The 21,338-nt window shown below is 36.8% G+C and overlaps 1 protein-coding gene across 10 annotated transcripts in view; it reads left to right on the top strand.

Annotated features, from left to right (window-relative positions):
- The window catches only part of nuf (rab11 family-interacting protein nuf), a 401,721-nt gene extending 383,648 nt beyond the window's left edge, over positions 1–18,073 (top strand). For 9 of the 10 annotated variants that reach the window (XM_068363354.1, XM_068363353.1, XM_068363351.1 and 6 more), the window contains 7 exons: positions 1,542–1,645; positions 1,924–2,064; positions 2,401–2,620; positions 5,468–5,612; positions 5,933–6,063; positions 13,258–13,290; positions 14,830–18,073. In XM_068363354.1, coding sequence (XP_068219455.1) covers positions 1,542–1,645; positions 1,924–2,064; positions 2,401–2,620; positions 5,468–5,612; positions 5,933–6,063; positions 13,258–13,290; positions 14,830–14,949 — 894 coding nt within the window. In that variant the 3' untranslated portion in view covers positions 14,950–18,073. The remainder of the gene's footprint in view (positions 1–1,541; positions 1,646–1,923; positions 2,065–2,400; positions 2,621–5,467; positions 5,613–5,932; positions 6,064–13,257; positions 13,291–14,829) is intronic. The other variant, XM_068363348.1, reaches the window with a different exon arrangement.
- Positions 18,074–21,338: the final 3,265 nt, after the last annotated feature.

Here is a 21,338-nt window from a genome sequence, read left to right as displayed (position 1 = left end):
TGTTTGAATCTCATGTTGTTAACGTAAAAATCTGTGTAGTCCAGTAAATCGACATTAAGGTCGACTATAAAGGGCGGGGAGTTTGGGAAAGAGGGTCTTACCAGGTAAAAGAAATAATTGACAAAGACATTATTAAGGACGACTATAAAGGGCGGCGGAGTTTGGGAAAGAGGGTTTTACTCCAGGTAAACGAAATAAATGACAAAAAGTATCCAAGTCATTCTATGAAAGGTTTAAACAGTAATGATGAAAAGATGCTAGTGTTAGTTTTGGATTTAGAAACTTTCATATGAATATTGAGTAAAGCATCAATAAATGAATAAGATAGATTTAATAGTTTTACGGGGATTATTTAGTGTTTTGCACTTGAATTTATTGACGCTGCTTGGCTGCTAGGAAAATATAAATCTAAGCTGATTTAGAATAGCGAGATTCCTGTTGAAATCGTACGATACTTCAAATGCATTTGGAATCATACTTAGTGTTGTGTGAAAGAATGGTACATAATTTATGGTTTAGTTTGCTGGGAACACAAAATATCACCTTTGATTGGAGCACTAACTTGTAGGTTATCTGCACTTGAGGAATATATCAAAATTTGTATGTATGTAAACACAGTGCATGGTTAGCAGCTTTACTTTTCCTGTTGATGCCTTGAAAATAAAAAGTACCCAATGCCTTATTACCGTCGAAGTATTGGGTAAAAATTAAACGTGGTGTGATTCTTTAGTGCCAGATCAAAGACCCTTTTGGGAATGCATGTAGCACCTGTCGTTCAGTGACTAGTGGCTATCCCATCACAATGAGTGATACGGAAGATTCTGCAGATACGAACACAGTGAATAAAGACCCAATGAGGGACTCCCTAATGAGTAACAACAGTGATGGAAAGTACTCTGATGAAGATGCGGAAAATAATAACACTTCGCTGTTGGTCGATAATAGTTTAGACCTAGAGTTAGAATTTGATATGTGGCAAGGCCAATTTGAGATTACTAAACAGTCGCCCAGATATCCTGGTCATCAGTATTACAGAGAAATTGTTAAAACGGTAAGTCGAGCATTTCTTTTCTCTTTTCAGGCATGTTGTTAGTGCTTCCTGTCAAATGATTCCTTTCTTCTGGCTTTAGTTATAAAAGATTTAACAAGCAGAGCATATTAGTCCAGAAATCTTTTTTTTTCAACCATAGTTAATACTAAAAATTAACATTCTATGTAAAGACTGGTAAAATAAAGAAAGCATTTCATAGTCATACAGTATTATTAAACAGAGGGGAAAAATAAGTTTGGTAGTTGCATCCCTTGAAACTCCTGGTTCACTCAAAATTTGCAAACTCATTTAATCTTTTAGAACTTTTCAATTACTGCAGTGTATCTATTGGCAACAACTTGCATTTTGCACAGATCACTGTTATGATAGCAGTCTTTCAACACAAGTGTTGTAGCTTTGCACTGAAGCAAATTATAATTTTACTTTGTAAGTAAATAAAAGGGAAAATGCTCAAATTGAACCAGCACAACGAATTTATAATTCATTTCAGGTACAAATGTTGCAGCAGCAAGTTGGTGTTTTGGCAGAAAATCAAGTCAACTCAGACGACAGATTTTCTAGAGTCAAACAAGACAACGCGGCATATCAAGCCAGGTAAAGATCATGCTGATTACCACAAACTTAAGAGACAGAAAAAGCAAAAAGTCTTGACAAAATTTATTATTGTGCCTAGATGAGGAAATTCTGCAAAGTCAGCATATTTTCTTATCAGTTAATTTATTACTCTTAGCCTGTGTTAAATACTTGGATCCTGTTTTATAAACCTCTTGAAAATTTGCTTAGTAGAATGTTTTGTATATTTGATCATGAGGTAGAATAGTGCTAAGTGATTTCATGTGAATTTGACATTGTATTTTTGGGATTTCTTTCAGAGTGGTGATGCTGGAGGAGCAACTTCGTGAAACCGAATTACGTAGTGAAGAGAGACAGGCTGAAGAACAACGCAGGAGTCGAGAGCTCATAAATCGAATAGAGAGAGAGAAACAGTTGACTATAGAAAATTATTCTATAAAGTAAGTGATAAATCCTACATAGCAAGAACATTACAGAATATACTTTTCTAACATTCCATTTTACAGCATCCATAAATTACTGTTTGGGGAAGACATAAGTACATTTTTTGTTATTCAGATTCCACTCATTGCATAATCTTATATAACTTTTTTTTTTAAGCATAAAGTATAATTAATATTACCATATAGTGTATGATAGTTTTCCTTTCTCCTGCCTTTTATTACTGCTTGTTTGTAATTCCCTAAAAACTTGGAGTTATTACATTTCATTTGTTTCAAGAGCTTAAAATGGAGGAAGAGGTTTTATTACTAATCATTGGGCATTTTTTCTTATAGATTATCAAGTTTGGAGAAAGAAAAAAAATCTGTTGAGGAAGAAGGAAATCGTCTCAAATCCCAGTTAGATAAACTACAAAAAGAAAAAGAGGCTTTGGAAGACAGAGTTTCCGAGGCAGAGTTTTCAGCGTCTGCATTGCATCAAGAGAATTCCAAGATGGCGGAACTCTCCAGAAGAGAGAAAGAAGAGATCAAAGTTGAGAGAGAAAGGAGTTCTCAGGTAAGGTTTATTTACCTAGATATTTTAAAAGCATCATATATTTAAAAATTCAGCAAGAGTTGCAGCTTCTGCAATATTTTAATCAAAACTCATCATTTTGCAGACATTGAGTTTGGGAAGATAAGGATATGCAAGTCTAGAAATGCTGCTTGAATAGCCTTTTCTTAAAAAAATGAGTGATTTGTATGGAAAAGTCAGATTATATGTCTATAGCTTGAAAACTATTTCCTAAGTTTAAAAAGTGAAAGTTTGGAATTTGTCTGTTCAAGTTTAGAAGAATTTGAGCTTATTATGTTGAAGTTGAAGGAATGGTATATACTGATAGATAAGTTTGCTTTAGATTTAAGGAGTTTTGATTTTTTAAAATTATGGTGGAAACAGTGAAGAAATAGAATACTGTAATCCCACAGTACAAGAGATTTACTGTATATTATATGTAAATCTATATCGTAGGTTTCCTAGGGTAGATAAGTTTTATTTTTTTTCAATTTTGAATGATTTTTTTTTAGTAATTTTTTTGGGGTACAATTAATTCAATCACAGTAATAAATAAAAATACATGAATTCAATTCAGAAGAAAACTACAGTATGTACACAATTTGTTTAGTTTGTTGGGAAGAAGAAAATGTGTCATAGATGAATCTTGCATCTATTGAAAATGAAACTTGAAGGCTTGAAGATTGTAGCCTAGCTTGCCCAGATGATTTTGCATGAAGCACACTATTTGCTGGTATAGGAGATATGAAAATTCAGATCCTGCTGGTTATTATCCTTGCAACTGATTGGCTGTTGGAGAGTCCTCTCCTGCTGTTGGAGAAGATCCTGGATTGTCTTGTGTTTTCATCACTGCCGGCCAAAAATCCTCGACCTTGACATCTGGCAAAGGAAGAAGTGTAGGAGCGCTCCTATCCTTCCCAGCTGTTTCCTCACTTTTTCTCTCGCTGAGTGCAAGGACGCGACAGCAGCTGTGAAGGCATATTATTGAAAGTTTCATGAGACACTAACCTCTCCTCATTTAGCGTGTAAGAGCTGGTTCAGTACCACTCCCCAACCTAGCCCAGGAAGGTGGTATGGTACAAGGTACAGGTGCTCACTCTCTTGCTACCAGTACACTCTCGTATCAGAACAAGTGCTTGCAATGATTGTGAAGGCTGCTGACCTCGCTCTCTACCTTTTCCAGATAGCTACAAGGAGACTTATTCACCCAGGACGACAGCCAAGCAAAGGAATCATGGTACAACAGACTATTGCATCCATCACATGAGCAGGACGAGGGTATGGGCAGACAATCATAACACATACACCTCTGTGTTCAAGGTCTCCATGCGCACTGTGTTTTTGTGTATGTTCCCCACTTTTCCCAGTACCGAGTATCTACACTCTTGTCTTAATGAGCACGATCAACCCATGATTGTTCTTCCACTGCCAGGACACCATGTGTGAAGATGCCTGCCAACAGTATATCTTGTTCCAGAGTTTCTCACCATAGGAAACCTCTTTATTCTTTTAACAATCCTAGCCTTTCACCGCTGAGACTGAGGAGCTTCATCAGACGAATGTAGAGGAGAAAATCAACTACTAAGTGAAGAAAGGCTCCAACTGGAGAAGTATCCCTTTACAGCACACAGTGCAGAAGACGGCCTACTTCCCCTAGTAGGCAGCTGCAGAGGATATTCACAGATATTCAGATATCTCCTATGCAGTTACTCGCTAAAAGCCTTTTGCTTGGAGGAGATGGTGGATAGTTGCCCATCTGGGAAGAGACGGATGCCACAGAGTTTTGGTACTCGGCAGATGGGGCTGAAAGTAGGCTAGGCTATTGGGTAGTTTTATCGGTACCTCGATAAGGAGCATTAGCAAATATGGATACCATTTGGGATGTGGCCACTTGGGTACACCAGGGTCATCATTAGATAAAGTATTACCAACAACCAGTTGATCACTCATTGAATCGGGAAGAAAGGAGGAAAAATGGTAATGTCATTATTGACCCTCAGATGTTGGAAGAATACCAGGAGCTTCATATTGAGCTGCATGGTGAATGTGTCTATCAAGCCCCACATAGCAAGAAGCCTTTCTGTTATTAGAGGATGAAGCAACCATTCTGTTCCTACTACTAGTATCTGGTGACTAGACATGTTGTCTAGAACATTTCTCTTGCTTGGAATAAACCTTGCTGGCAGCTATAGTGGTTTTGAATGCCTAAGTGTGCACCTGCTTTGCCAACTTGGAGAGGGACTGTGAAACAGTGGCCCCTTGCTAGTTGACGTAGCTACTATGGTTATGTTTTTGCTCGTCAACCTCTACAGAAAGTGTACTATCAACCTGTTGAAAAGCTTGCAATGCTAGAAGTGATGCTTGCATTTCAAACTGGTTGACATGCAGTTGATTTTTTTATGGACATCTTCCCAAGGTAGTCTGGTACCTTAGGTGCATGGCCCATCCCTCTGAATGCGTGTGTGAACAGCAGCATTTTTCTGTTGAAGGACTCTGGAGGTTTGCATAGTAAGGAAATACAAAATACTCTAGGAGAGAAAATTGAGAGAATAACTAATAATAGAGTATTTCTTAGTCACAATGCTCGTGTGTTATTCGCATCAAACAAGAAAGTCCATACTAAACTATTTTAATTATATTTACATTATCTCAGATGTTAAAGTATGGTTTCCTCCTAGATTTTATTATAATTTTTCATGTTTAAAGATTTTAAAATTTTTTTAATGTCTACTTCATTCATCAAAAGTGCAAAAAATGCAAACCTAATATTACTAAGAAAATGTGGGAAAATTTTTTTGTATTTTGATAAAAACTCATAGTACCCTGTATTAATTGTATTCTTTGTTTTAGGTTATAGAAGAATTGCGTTGTGAAATTGAACGACTAAGAACTGCGGAAGAGACTGCTCGAAAGCGCTCTCCTAGTATTGATCCTACAAATACACAGTCTGCTGAACTTCAAGCAACCATTAAACAGTTACGGGAAGAGAATAAAAGTAAGTGTATTCACTATTGGTTTGAATAGTCAGCATACTAAATTTTATGGTACTGTAAAGTGATGTTTTATTGATATATAATCATTTCTAGTACTGTACTGAACAGAGCAGTACTTCAATTTGACATTGGAAAATTGAGAGTAGAATTGACTTCAGAAGAGTAATTAAAGTAATTTGTATGTTAGCAATACTATAGTGTGCAGTATAGCAATTCTGAATTGAGTGCAGGTCTGGATGCTTGAGTAAAGTTAGCTGTAATACTGTGTACTAGTTAAATTTGTCAGAGCATTATAAACAAATTAAACGACTCTTTATTTCAGATTTGCTTGAACAAGTTGAAGATCTTCAAGCTCAGTTGTTGCATTCTCGATTGGAGGAAGGTCGTGTGCTTGTTACTGCAACAAATAACAACTCCCTTGCAGCAGAATTTGAGGCCATGAGCAGTGAAGAGGTTAGTCCAATAAATAAATTGCTGAAATATCATACGTATAATATTGTTCATGTTTTGTTCTGAATACTGATGAGATCATTTTAGCTTGGTCCTATAATTCCTTACAATTGATAGAATTTTAGGATGTTTTGTTCTGCGTTCTAAATACTGATCTAGATAATTTTAGCTTTGTCCTGTAAGTCACTACCATTGATAGAATTTAAGAACTAAGATCTACTGTATGAGTTCAGAATAGAATTAGTTGTGAAATATTGGGAGGTATGGTACCATTATATGGGTACATTAATATAGAATTGAAATAATTACACATTAAACTCGATTTATGCTAATTTATGGATGGTTGTCAAGAAATTCAAACATATCCAAATGAATTTATATATGCTGTATGTGCTGTGTATGGAATTTGGGAGTATGAATATTTTTCCATGGCACATAGTACTGTGGCCGCAGGGGCATAAAAACAATTAGAATAGCGCCAACGTTATCCCTGCGTGTCATAAGAGGTGACTAAAAGAGATGGGACGAGGGGGCTGGGAACCCCCTCTCCTGTATAAAAAATCCTGTGAGACGTTATCAAAGAGATGGAGCTGGGGGGAGAGTGACTGCTCCCCGCACTCTAGTTTTGGGGTGTTTGAATGTGCGTGGATGTAGTACGATAGAGAGTAAAAGATGTGAGATTGGAAGTATGTTTAGAAGTAGAAGGATGGATGTATTGGCCTTGTGAGACAAAGATGAAAGGAAAGGGTGAAGTGATGTTTGGTGAAATGTCTGGTAGAGTGTCTGGGATTGAAAGGGGAAGAGCGAGAGAGGGTGTGGCTTTATTGCTGAGTGAATGGATGACAGGTAAAGTAGTGGAATGGAAGGAGATATCATCTAGGTTAATGTGGGTAAGGGTTAGGTTGGGTAGGGAATGTTGGGCGTTTGTCAGTGCGTATGGGCCAGGTAGTGAGAAAAGTGAAGAAGAGCGGAATGAGTTCTGGAATGAATTAACTAGGTGTGTAGAAGGACTGGGTAGAAGGAATTATGTAGTTGTCATGGGTGACTTAAATGCTAGAGTGGGCGCTGGAGAGGTAGAAGGTGTCATTGGGAAGTATGGCGTACCAGGTGAAAATGAGAGTGGTGAGAGACTGGTAGATATGTGTTGAACAAGAGATGGTAATAAGTGCTAGCTTTTTTAAAAAGAAAGATAAAAATAAGTATACATGGGTAAGAGTGGCAAATGGAAGAGTAGTAGAAAGGGCATTAATGGATTATGTGTTGATAACTAAAAGAATGTTTGGAAGATTGAAAGACGTGCACGTGTTTAGGGGTATGGCTAACGGTATGTCTGATCATTTTTTGGTGGAAGGAAAATTAGTTGTAGCAAAAGAGTAGGGGAATAGAGTAGGTGGATGTAAAAGGGAGCTAGTGAGGGTTGAAGAGCTAATAAAACCAGGGGTAAAAAGTAAATATCAGGAAAGGTTGAAAATAGCATATGACGAGGTGAGAGTAAGAGAAACTGGTAATTTAGAGGAGGAGTGGAAGTTAGCAAAAGAAAATTTTGTTGGGATTGCAAGTGATGTATGTGGCAAGAAGGTTGTTGGAGGCAGCATGAGGAAGGGCAGTGAATGGTGGAATGAAGGAGTGAAGGTAAAAGTGGAAGAGAAAAAGAGGGCTTTTGAAGAATGGCTGCAGAGTAATAGTATAGAGAAGTATGAAAAATTTAGAGAGAAAAATGTGGAAGTTAAGCGCAAGGTACGTGAGGCAAAGAGGGCAGCTGACCTGAGGTGGGGTCAGGGACTGGGTCAGTCATATGAAGAGAATAAGTAGTAGTTTTGGAAAGAAGTGAAGAGAGTAAGGAAGGCTGGCGCAAGAATTGAAGAGACAGTGAAAGATGGAAATGGAAGGTTGTTAAAAGGAGAGGAGGCAAGGAAAAGGTGGGCGGAATATTTTGAAAGTTTGCTGAATGTTGAGGATAATAGGGAGGCAGATATAATTGCTGTTCCAGGTGTTGAGGTGCCAGTGATTGGAGATGAGAATGAGAGAGAGATTACAATAGAGGAAGTGAGGAGAGCACTAGATGAAACGAGAGTAGGAAAAGCATCTGGTATGGATGGTGTGAAAGCTGAGATGTTGAAGGAAGGGGGTGTGACTGTACTTGAATGGTTGTTGAGATTGTTTAATGTGTGTTTTGTGTTGTCAATGGTACCAGTAGATTGGGTTTGTGCGTGTATTGTACCACTATATAAGGGTAAGGGAGATGTTCATGAGTGTTGTAATTCAAGAGGTATTAGTTTGTTGAGTGTAGTTGGAAGAGTGTATGGTAGAGTAATGATTAATAGGATTAAGGATAAAACAGAGAATGCAATTTTGGAAGTACAGGGTGGTTTTAGAAGAGGTAGGGGTTGTATGAATCAGATTTTTACAGTTAGGCAGATATGCGAGAAATATTTAGCAAAAGGTAAGGAGGTGTATGTTGCGTTTATGGATCTGGAGAAATCATATGATGGAGTTGATAGGGAAGCAATGTGGAATGTGATGAGGTTATATGGAGTTGGTGGAAGGTTGTTGCAAGCAGTGAAAAGTTTCTACAAAGGTAGTAAAGCATGTGTTAGAATAGGAAATGAAGTGAGCGATTGGTTTCCGGTGAGAGTGGGCCGAGACAGGGATGTGTGATGTCGCCGTGGTTGTTTAACTTGTATGTTGATGGAGTGGTGAGAGAGGTGAATGCTCGAGTGCTTGGACGAGGATTAAAACTGGTAGACGAAAATGATCATGAATGGGAGGTAAATCAGTTGTTGTTTGCGGATGATACTGTACTGGTAGCAGACACAGAAGAGAAGCTTGACCGACTAGTGACAGAATTTGGAAGGGTGTGTGAGAGAAGGAAGTTGAGAGTTAATGTGGGTAAGAGTAAGGTTATGAGATGTACGAGAAGGGAAGGTGGTGCAAGGTTGAATGTCATGTTGAATGGAGAGTTACTTGAGGAGGTGGATCAGTTTAAGTACTTGGGGTCTGTTGTTGCAGCAAATAGTGGAGTGGAAGCAGATGTACGTCAGTGTGAATGAAGGTTGCAAAGTGTTGGGGGCAGTTAAGGGAGTAGAGGGTTGGGCATGAATGTAAAGAGAGTTCTATATGAGAAAGTGATTGTACCAACTGTGATGTATGGATCGGAGTTGTGGGGAATGAAAGTAATGGAGAGACAGAAATTGAATGTGTTTGAGATGAAGTGTCTGAGGAGTATGGCTGGTGTATCTCGAGTAGATAGGGTTAGGAACGAAGTGGTGAGGGTGAGAACGGGTGTAAGAAATGAGTTAGCGGCTAGAGTGGATATGAATGTGTTGAGGTGGTTTGGCCATGTTGAGAGAATGGAAAATGGCTGTCTGCTAAAGAAGGTGATGAATGCAAGAGTTGATGGGAGAAGTACAAGAGGAAGGCCAAGGTTTGGGTGGATCGATGGTGTGAAGAAAGCTCTGGGTGATAGGAGGATAGATGTGAGAGAGGCAAGAGAGCGTGCTAGAAATAGGAATGAATGGCGAGCGATTGTGACGCAGTTCCGGTAGGCCCTGCTGCTTCCTCCGGTGCCTTAGATGACCGCGGAGGTAGCAGCAGTAGGGGATTCAGCATTATGAAGCTTCATCTGTGGTGGAATTGTGGGAGGTTGGGCTGTGGCACCCTAGCAGTACCAGCTGAACTCGGCTGATTCCCTGGTTAGGCTGGAGGAACGTAGAGAGTAGTCCCCTTTTTGTTTTGTTTCTTTGTTGATGTCGGCTACCCCCCAAAATTGGGGGAAGTGCCTTGGTATATGGATGGACATAGTACTTGACAAACTAACTAACTTGACAATATTTTCTTGGCTAAAAATAAGTCTGAATTGTTCATGTAAAAACTTGAAAAAATCAACTTTCAGACATTTCACAGCTGACTTCGTACAAGAGTACTGTACAGTAATAATAAATCTGCCATTGCTCATTTTTGTGGAAGTTACTCATAGGTTCATTTTAACAGTCACGTAAAATTCATCATAGGTTCCTTTCTAACAGCCACATGTAAAATTAGTTTAACCCGAGCGAGTACGTTTTCTTTGTGCTGGTTTTGTTTTTGCATCGGTTGATGCATAAGGTTTACACAAAAATCTAAGTCTTCTGAATTACATTGCAACTGTAATTAAATGTTTTTGTATTTTATTACTCTTGAACTGTTGTATGTTTACAAATTTTGAGTAAGAATAAAGAAAAAATTACATGGCAATGGGATGAAGACTTGGTCATCAATAGCGGTACACTAACAATTAAAATGAACAATGTACACAATGAACAATCATGATTTTTGTTTCCATTTGTTACCTCATTTCCATTCTTATTCATATTTTGATTTACTATCCTAAGTTCATTGCTAATCAATTTGTGTCCATCGGTCTAAACGAGATTAATTTTCTATGAACACTGTAATCCTTTCTCTTATATCTTAATTATATCTGCAAAATACTATTATCCTTAAATGTTTTAAGTTCATGTGGGAATCTTCAGTTATGCTTTACTATACAGTAGCCTACTACTATAATCCTGTACTTAGATTAAAATTAAATATAAAATTTAATCCTCAAGCCAAATACTAGGCCATCAAAGGCCATTCAGCACTACTTTATATTAACGCTTTTTTCCTCATCCTATTTGTATTAGTTTATAACAGTGATGAACATTTTACAGTGGGTTATGACCACTTTTATCCATTTAGTCCCCAATTGGTTCTCGATAGTTTCATGTAAACTTCTTGCTTTTCCTCATATTTATAAGCCTCGTTTTATCTAGTTTAATTAATGGAATTTGAGCCATATGCCCCATTACTGGTGCTGTGGAGGCCATTCAGCTCCACTGTAGATCTGGTAGAATGTACTTATCTTATGGGTTGCAAGTTGAGGAAGATTGGAGAGCAAAGTGGGTCTAAAGAATGTTGCAAGGACCCTTTAGTAATGCCTACAGTGCATTGCATTAGGTACACAGAAGGCAGTACCACCCTTTGGGGTCTGGTGGTATTTTCCACCAAGTGTGGTCAAATAGTTTCAAGTAGAGAAGCAAGATTAAAACCATCCTTAATAATAACAGTTCAATGGGGTCTATGCTTAAAGTAAAACCACTAACAAAGATTTACTAGTGTCATGGGGAATTGACCTTGATATGAGGAAGGAGAGTATGTGTGGATTGAGCAAATTTTAACTGCTTGATTTTGTACTCTTGTCAATTTTCCATACTTTAATTTTCCATACTTATATTTGTTCTGGGTGAATTTATGGCTATTTTGAGTATTGCTTTTATTTGAAAAAGAAAATAATTGCATAAAACTTATGGAATTATTCCTGCTGGTAAGCAACCTTGAGAAAGTTATAGAAATATTTTCTGGTAAATTCTACAAAATTTTAGCCATCCACGCTGTGAGAGAAAGAAAATGTTATCTAAAATCATAAATGCATTCCTATACCCAAGAATCCAACAATCCCTCTGGTAAAGCTGTGTCATGCTAAGTTGGGTATATTCTACATCAGTTGTATATGGTAAACCTCTGGCTATATAAGCCCGCAAACATGAATTTTGAATTGCCTTTGGTTCCATGAGTGCCTACAGTGCTTATTTGCTGAGATGAGCTACTTGAGCATCAAAATACTCAAAAATCATTTTGTCTTTTTTATTGGGACTTTGTCAGGAATGATAGATGATCTACTTTAGTCTGGAGCAAAGCACAGATCCTGCGACCAGCACATTTTTATCACTTGGTTATATGTTAAATTCCCACAGCTCTAGCTGTAGTTTTCTGGCAACAGCAATCCATCAAGAGCAGTGATGCTTTTTGTCAAATATGACTTGCTCTTACCAATGCTTGGCTGTTTGACATGAAAGTGGCAGCCGATCCTTGCCTATTAGCAATGTTCCCTTCTTATAAGGTTTGTTCCTGTTTTGGCAGTACATAAGGTATTTTAGTTCCTCGGCTGTCATGTTTCATTAGACATTAAATTTTGCCCATATGGGCTGGCAAGGTGTAAGGGGAGGGAATCTTGCAGTCATCGCAAGAAGTATAATTTTTTAAAAAGTTTGTCAGCAAGATAGGAGAAAGCAGCAGGTGCAGCTAAGAGCCAAAGGGATACTGTACAGTGCTTAACTCTTTTAGTAATGACTTCAATGCACCACCATGTCATGCAATGATGGCACTACACTCTTCAGGTGTGTTTTGGTTACCTTCCACCAGAGCTAATATTGGGCTATAGAAAAGTAACGATTTTTACTCTTTTTGAACCTGTTCATTGTTACAAATCATTTACATAATTAAATACCCATAGGGGGTTAGTGCCATACCATCAGTGCACCTTAGTGTGCTGTAGGTATTACTTTGCAACTTACCATAATCCCATAGCTCACACTTGCTTTATATCCTTCTGCTTCACCTCCGGTTCTTATATGTTTTTTGCATCTTGCTGTCCAACTTCTGCTAATAGGATGAGGATTTTGAGTGTATACTGTAATGTACTCTATATTTGACCAAGATTTTTCTGTCACGGGGAGGATGTTAACATAGGCAATAAGTTGGTCTCCAGGCGGAAGACCAATAGTAGTAGGCTTACAAGGTTATGAATTTTATTTATATTATTTTTGCTCTAAATAGCTTTAATTTTCAGTGTTCCCATCTTTTATACACTAGGGTTTTCTACTTTTAAAATATGCAGCCTTCATCATTTACTCTGAGCCAAGATAATTGTCTTAAAATTAATGTCCCTTTAAAGAAGACAAAATTATCAGTTGTCAGATACAGAATAGTGGTAAATTTTGTATTTAAAAAAAAAAAAAAAAGCTATACAGTAATGTAAAATATAATTATAAGATTGTGCCCTATGATTTTCATTATCAAAGTTACATTTTAACAATCTATACAAGAGTAGTAAGATCGGTATAGGTGTAATTAAAGATATTATGATTTTAGTTGTATTTCTCTGCATATGAAGCATAAAATACCAGTTTTATATGAATATTGGTGTTAAGGTTAAGTATATACTGTACATTCTATAAGAATGGTTTAACCGCTCTATTCTTTCCTTTTGTCCATTATACCGGCTCTGAGCTTCTTTCTTAAATGCTTTGTATTTAGTTCATTTTCTTTTACTGAACTGTTAAGTAGAATTCAAAAGAGCACACTTGATTTCAAGCACACTTCTGTTTTTTCTCGTAGGGTGCACTCTATGGCAGTGACACAGTCGAAAAGGTATTGTAATGTTCATTATGGACAACGGCATGATAATGATTTTATTACAGCTTTTGATGAAGGATGCATACGTGGACAAGTGTCCCAATTTAGTTTTTATTTGCTGATGCATGTTTATAACCTAAATAAATAAAAGATCCTAATTTATTTTGCTAATACTGTATACTAAACCATAATGCATACTATCAGTAGTGTAATTTTAACGAATTTCTTATAATAGAAGAACAATTTATCTTGCATGCCACTGATTTAACTAATACTTAGGGATAAGCTTTTAAACTATTTTTCAGTTAAATATACATCATTGAACTTGACCTGATAAAATGACTCAATCATTTGTATAATCATTACTGGGATTATATGCAAACTCTAATATTTTTAAGGAAGTTCTGAGGTGTATATTTAGCTTTTGCTGTGGTTGCTTGTGCTTGGAAGTAAAGGTATGCCTTTCTCTATCAACTTCATTGCAGTTCTTAGACAGATACATTTTTTCTTAGCTTACATGGTTTTTTAGTTAATTATATCCCTTTGGTTAAAAAGTACTTTTCTGAGTGCAATAAAAGTAATAGTTTGTAAAATGAACATTAATAGTAGAGTGTAGAACAGTTGCTATGGGTTTTTTTTTTTCTTTTTTTTTTTTTGCACTTCTGAAATAGATTTTGTAGGGGATTTAATAAATTTTCACTACTAAAAGTTAAATTCATTTTACAAGTAAATTTTCTTTGTTTACATATCAATGTAGTAATGGTACAGTATATCGTATAATACTGAGAGCATTTGACTTAAACTCACTGAATCACGTATTAGACATGACTGACATTTATGTTTGTTTTAGAGCTTAATGTGGCCAGGAACTTTATATAAGATAACCATAGCAATAAACTCTCGAGTGCCATTGCATGTATTACAGTATTCAATGTCAGGGGCTTTCTACTCCCTTCAGCACCAATGTATGTGTTTTACATACAGTAATTTCCTGTTATATACTTTTACATTTGTGAAAATTGTACAAAATATGCAAAGTTGTATACCCATGGATAGGGAATTCATTCAACTTTGGAAAAAAAAAAGTTGTAAATTCATAGCACCAATAGTTTTATGCTGTTTAGTAAAATACACACACAAAAGGGCCTAATTAGTTTTTACCACAAATTTATTTTGCTAGTTGTAGGTAAATTTGCAGAAATAGGTTTGTTGAAGTACCTTAAATTAGATTGATGAATGATAATGTGATACTCATCAAAGAAAGAATGCGTTTGCATATACTGTACAGTACAGTATTGCGTAGTATAGTACTGTAGTAAGATTAAAGTTGTGAAATGTTAGCTTTTATGTAAAGTAAAAATTGTATACAGTACACTTTTATTACTATTTTTGGTTCTGTTGCATGAGTGATTTTGACACATTGTTCAAATACTAGGTTTCCAGTTGCTTTACTAATATGTTCATATATGTAATTTGAAGTGAAAAATAGTGAAACATTTTGATGGTTATGTAGTTCCACATTATTTCTTACTTAACTAAATATTTCTTCAACAGCTCAAGAAATCACTGAAAGATGCTCAGGAGGCTAATCAACACCTTCGTGCATACATCGATGGAATTCTTCTTAATATTGTTGAAAATTACCCTCAACTTCTAGAGGTCAAACAAAAGTAATGTTTAAAATTTCATATGATACTTATGAGGATATTTTAGAATTTTTAGCAATTTATTTTAAAATTTCATTTGGAAAAGCAATAAAAAAAATCTTAAAGACTATCACAGAAGTAGCTAATTGCAAGGGGCCATTTTTAAATTTTAAATTTAGGAGGTTAATTTTTTTTTACTTTATTGTCGCTAGAAAATGGTTTCTATTTAGTGACGAGTGATTTTTATGTAGAGGTGGGTACTAAAGTTGACTAAAAAGTTAGGATTTCCAATTTTGGTAATGTAGCACTAAAGATATTTTCAAATTATAAAAAATTGTCTTTCTACAAATAGTTTAAAAAAAGTGCTCATTGTTTTTGTAGAAATTCCAATAAAAAAAAATCAGTTTTATTAGCCAATAAACAGCTGAATTTAATAGCTGTCTTATAAGGTATTATCGTTTAGTTAGTATCGAAAAAACTTTAGAAATAATTATTTTGACAGGAAATTTTTTTCAAGAATTGCTTCATAAAACTTTTATAGGTGGCCTCATATGTTATGTCATCCAAAATATTTTTTAAAATGGTATTTAGAAGATGGAAATGTATTTTTTAAGAAGCCTGTGCTGAATCAAAATGTTCTGTGAATTTTCTTTTTTACAGTAGTCATGTCACTTGAGAGAGAAAATTTCCCACAATTGAAGTCTGAGGTTTAGTTAGAAGTTATATTTTTACAGTCTTCAAACTGTATGTTATTTGTTAAATTAAAGAAACTTTAAGGTAAATATAGCAGATACTACATAATTTATTAATATGCTGATAATTAAGCATTTTAATTTTTTTATTTTGCAGAATATACTCCATTGAGTTAGTACATTTTGTGTTTAGGATATTTGTACTACTGATAAGTATATTTTTTCAGCTTTTGAAAAAAAAAAAAAATCTCTAAAGCATTTAAACTTTGGTTCTCCAAAGTAAAAATAAAAAAAAATCTGAAATTTCTGTACAAACCATTGCCTTAATAGATTTACACTGGGTTTTGAAGTACTGTACTATGTATATTAATTGAGAGAATAAATAATCCATTAACACAACTGAAAACTCTTGAAGCAGAAATGGTCACACAATTTTTATGGAGTGAGAATATGTTATTGTGTAGTGTTCCCAAAATAGATCATCGAATGAAAGGAAAAAAATTTTGTGGAAAAAGGGTAATTCATTAGTGTCACAAAGAATTAAGCTAGAAATTAATCGATCATGTCTTTCAAATGTGTCTACTCAAGAGGAAAACAGCAGAATAAAGATTCTCAAACCATACTACAGTTTAGGAGCAGGCCATTTTGAAGCTTACAGGTATCCCAGCATAGGAATTCCTGTAAGATTTTCAAGGATGGACTGTTCAGTTAATTTGTTTTCCAACCCAAAAACAGTGGCATTAAAGAACAGAAGGAAACTTAAGGATGAAGGTTGGGAATTAATAATAACTTTTTCTTGCATTACTGATAAAGGAATTCAAGCTCCAAGTCAAAATTCTTGCAAGCAAATATAAAAAACGTAGGCATTGTGTGTGGACATGTCGGAAAAGGACATACAACAAAGAGGAAAGCCTAAAGAAAAAATATGGTAACAAATTATTCCCAACATATGTAAAGCTGTATACGTCCATGGTGTATAACTTAATGTGACATGTGCTGGATTATCCAACTGCAATCTTATAGTTTCAAGAAAATTTTAATGTAAGGAGTCCAATGCTTCAAATCTGAGTGTAAGGCAGTGGTTTGTTTTCCTGAGACTTAATACAAACTGTTGATAAACCTTCCAGACTAAGTTAAAATACAGATAAAACAGTGAATAGTATCAAAACTATACAGATGAAATTATTCTAAATTGGAAAATTAAAAAAAAAAGAATTTTCATACAATATATGTACTTGACTATTGTTATTCACCAGAACTAATGCCCTGAACAAGTATGTCAATCACCGATATTTTTACAGTTGAATCTGATGTGAATTCAGTATAGAAACTAAACACATCACTGGTTCAGGGTATTGTGAAGTGTATAGAACATATACTGAAGAGGACTTGGTCAGTAGTAATAATTCAACGATGTATCATAGAATCTACTGGTACTGTGGCATGTGTTGGCTTTAAAAGGTTGAGAAAAGGAAAACAAAATAATAAGTGATCTGGAAAATTATAGCTTTTGAATAAGTGTAAATTAATGGTCAAAACCCTTTTTTACTTATATAAAGTTCTCTTCTCCCTCTCCTTGTTCTGTAAAGTTGTTGAAATCATTAATAATTTGCTATTACGGGACCAAAAATCATACTGTATGTAAACATAATTATACTTTTAAATTCTAAATCCAGCTGTATGCATATTTCAGCAGTATCTTGGCATAAAAAAAGTTTTTCAAGAATGTCAATAATTGTTGTAAAATTTTAATGTCTGGCTTTTTAATTATTACTATCTATGTATCGCAATGCCACGCTTAGTTTTCTAAAGATTAATTCCCAATAATGCATTCCTTGCTGTTTAGCGAATAACAAATTTAAAGTACTGAATTGGTCCTGATAAGTTGTGAATAACAATTTAAAAATGCCAACCTTCCTTCCAGAGTTGAAATGGGAGACCAAAACATTTGTTTTTATGGTTACTTGTGTGAAATACTAAGTGTACAAGGTTATAATTTTTCATGTACCCTACTATTCAACTGTTAACCTTTGTTGTGTATAACACCCTGATTAATCTGTGATAGCATTTACTTCATGCACAAAATCATGTATTTCACAATGTGCATGAAGTTTTTACTTTCTTAAACATTTATTGCTTTAATAATCTATATAAATAATTTCCATTCTTATGGTAGGTTTTTGTACATTTTGTTTAGCTTATTGCTCGTAGACCATATATTTTGTGGAACCGTCCAGTTTTATTTCATATTTATTTGACGTGAACAGCGCAATTTAGTCTTGAAGAAAGGATATTGTGCAAGTGGTTTTGATTCAGTGTGTGTATATATTGTACATAGGTATTGTGTTAACTACAGTGTAATCCCAGGAGAGATTGACATGTAATAATCTTGTATTTGTCAACTCATGCTTGTTTGTATGAAAGAAATGATTGAACAATATATTTATTTTGTTGATGAAAGTGTTTTTTTCACATATCTGCATGACTAAAAAACTTTAAAAAGGTACTATGACCATGACAATTTAGAGAATGCAATGCAAACGACGAAGTAACAATGTTTTGTTAGGAGCCTAATTTACCTCTCATTACTATTTAATATGCATATGTGTACTGGTAACTTGCAAGATGGTCTAAACTGATACTTTGCAGGATGCATAAGGATGCCATACATGTTCTTCAACACTAACCAGTCAGCGGTATTCTCATTAATGACTTGGACATGCTACCCGTTGGTATCGACGTAAAAGAGATGTTGTGACTCCAGCAGTGAGCATTCCTGAGAATCCCCAATGCCAGGACCCTACTTCTTTAGTGGTTCTTGCAGCTTAACCCCATGAATTGACAATTGTCTGTGGGGCCATAACCTTGACAACTATGTCCATAGTATCTGTGGGGAGTGGCTGGTGTAGGGAAGAAGTTAGTTCCCCGATTTGATTCTAACACACTTGGAATAAGCAAAAGTTGAAAGCCCGAAGGATGGTTGCCTATAAGAAGTCTAGTCTCATCTGGTCCGCTTACTACACATCTCCTCAGAGAGAACGATGGAACTCTACTAGTAATGTCCTGTATCTTCAGACACAGTGACTGAAGGAAGGGTGAACCCAGCAGATAAATTACCCAGTTCAGGTCGAGACTTGCACTGTGGGACAGTTGAGGGTGGACTGCGAGATTCTATCCTGTTCCTTTCAGCACAAATTGTTGCCACAAATCTAGAATGGGACAGAAATTTCTTAAGGTACAATCCCTGCCACCCATCATGTTTCCAGATCTGACAGGAAGAAGGAATACTCGTCAGAGTTGGTCAAGAAACCTTTGTTACTTAAGCACAAATAGTGTCCCCATGACCTGGTTAAACTCTAGTATGGCCCTTGTGGAGTTTGTCAACCCTATTTCCAAGCAGTATTTTTGGAAGTAATTAGCAGGGTATAAGCTCCAAAAGTGGGACTATCACAATAGCAAGTTTTTAACAGGATGGATGCTGACAAGTTCATTTCAATTAGCTGATCTAGGAGGTAATTACTTCCCCATTGGATTGATAATGGAGGACAGAACGATTTATTCTACTCTACCAGTTTTGTTCCTATACAAATACCCTTTAAATAAGATAACGATAATAGCGAAGCCGAGAAAGCAGCAAGTAAAACTTCATCAACAACTTGGGTATCAGCCGTTAGTGTGAAAAAATTTTCTCTGACTTGGAGTATTGAAAACATTTTAATTACTTATTCTTTTTCCAGCATGTTTGTTTTGGTAATGCCTGCCGAAATGTGGAAAAGCCCTAGTGTCGCGGAAGACTTCTGGCACTTTCATGAATGCAGTTGAAGTGGATCCTCATCGGACATACCCTTCATGCAGAGGGCATGCATGTTCACAATCCTTGCCTTGGTTGGATCCCAATCATGTAAGAGTCATGGCTCTTTAGCAATGGGGGCAAGTCCTAAAGAAATAGGCAATTCCTCCTCAGAGGGAGTCTCCTTTTGTTTCAGGTTTCCATTTGCTGTGGTGGCCTCCTTTGGAGAAGCTGCAGCAGGCTTTGCCAGCAAGGTACCGGCAGGAGGTTCCTGCCACCCGCAACCGATGTTGACACAGTGTCTCCTATTAAGGCTGTCGTCTCTTCAGTCCCTTCAGACTTTGACAGAAGACTTATTTCCTGGGCGTCTTTTCCGAGGGAAACGCTTTTCGCCTGTACAAACTATGGACAAGCAAGTGCCGAACCCTCACCCTTCAAGGTCTCCTCCTTCAGAGCTCTCCAAACCCTTGTGCAAGGTAGTTCCACAACCTCTCGCAGGCATCCTTAACCCTGTCGGGTACTGCGAATTCGAGACTATTCTCATTCCAGATTCGCCTTGCAACTGCAAATTCTTCCTGATGTACTTCATCCAGGCAAATCCCTTTAGAGTCTCTCTCTTCCAAGGGCACCTCACCCCAGTCAGTGCTCTTCTTGCTTTAAGCAAGCCTCTTCCAGACAAGACATGCCTCTGCTTCCAGCATTTCTCCGCAGCTTCCACCTCTAGAAAAATATCTTCTGTAGGTTCTTCACTAATGATTTCAATTTCTGGATGAGTCTCCCCATTGTTCCTCGTCCAACAAGCAATCATCCAGTTGGGATTCTCCATCTTTCAGATGTGTTTTTGGAGAGCTCTATGCGCTTAGTCAGGACATCAAACACATTACGTGCCTAGCTCCAGAACGTACAAGCTGTGTTACCCCAGAATGGGCTAAGTGTTCTACGCCTGGAAGAGCTACGTGCTCTATTTTAGACGCACAATGCGCGTGATTTCTGAACTCACAATGCGCGTGATTTCTGAACTCACAATGCGCGTGATTTCTGAACGCACAATGCGCATGATTTCTGAACGCACAATGCGCATGATTTCTCCAAAGCATTTTATCCTAGAATTTGACTCCGACCACTCAAGGGAGAGAACATCCAGAACAAGCTAAAGACGCTCCCAAAGTACTGCGAGATTCCTATAAGTCGCCTTTCTACGATGGCAACCGCTTTGCAACTGAAGGACTGAAAAAGTTCCTAAATAGTCACGCCCCCACATCATAAGATGCCGAAGCAGATTATTGTCTTCCAATCAAGGGATTCCACTAGAGACTTTTCCTCCATTCCTTCTCTTTCCTACTTCTGTCAGTGATGGGGAGGAACCTTCCTGTATAATTGACAACCACCCCTCTTGGGATTGATCTGATTAAGACTCTGAAGAATCATCGGTGCATCCGGAAGGTCAGCAGATTGGGGGAAACATTGTCATCTATGAAAGGCAGAAAAGTGGCCATCGACTGTATCTGCTGGGCATCTAGCAGTTCTAGGATGCAGCTAGTGCTTCTTTGGTTTGATCCAAGTTAAAGAAGCTCTAGACAAAGTTAATGCTTTAAGTTTGCATGGAGAGGGAAAGTTTTCCCCCACTGCCGGATCCTAATAGAGAGGGAAAGGATGGGCTTCTAGAGTCTTGTAGCATTTCTTTTCAGGTTTTGACGGGATGGTCAGCGAATATCTTCAGGCTGCTACTCGCTGGCAAAAGCTTCAGGGATGAAAGCCACAGCCATAGCCACCATGCAGGCAGCCCCTTGGATTGACCACTAAAGCAACTATATAGCCGACAAGGAGGTACCAAATCTGAAAAATACATCTATCACGGCCCTTTCATTCTTCCCTGCGGAGGTTGAAGCAGCCACAGAGACAGTGAAATGGAGGAAGGACACTCAAGACACTTCT

This window comes from Palaemon carinicauda, chromosome 40, assembly GCF_036898095.1.
Source record: "Palaemon carinicauda isolate YSFRI2023 chromosome 40, ASM3689809v2, whole genome shotgun sequence".
Lineage (NCBI taxonomy): Eukaryota > Metazoa > Arthropoda > Malacostraca > Decapoda > Palaemonidae > Palaemon > Palaemon carinicauda.
The sequence above is the reverse complement of the archived record's forward strand: the minus strand, read 5'-3'. Positions and strand labels throughout refer to the sequence as shown.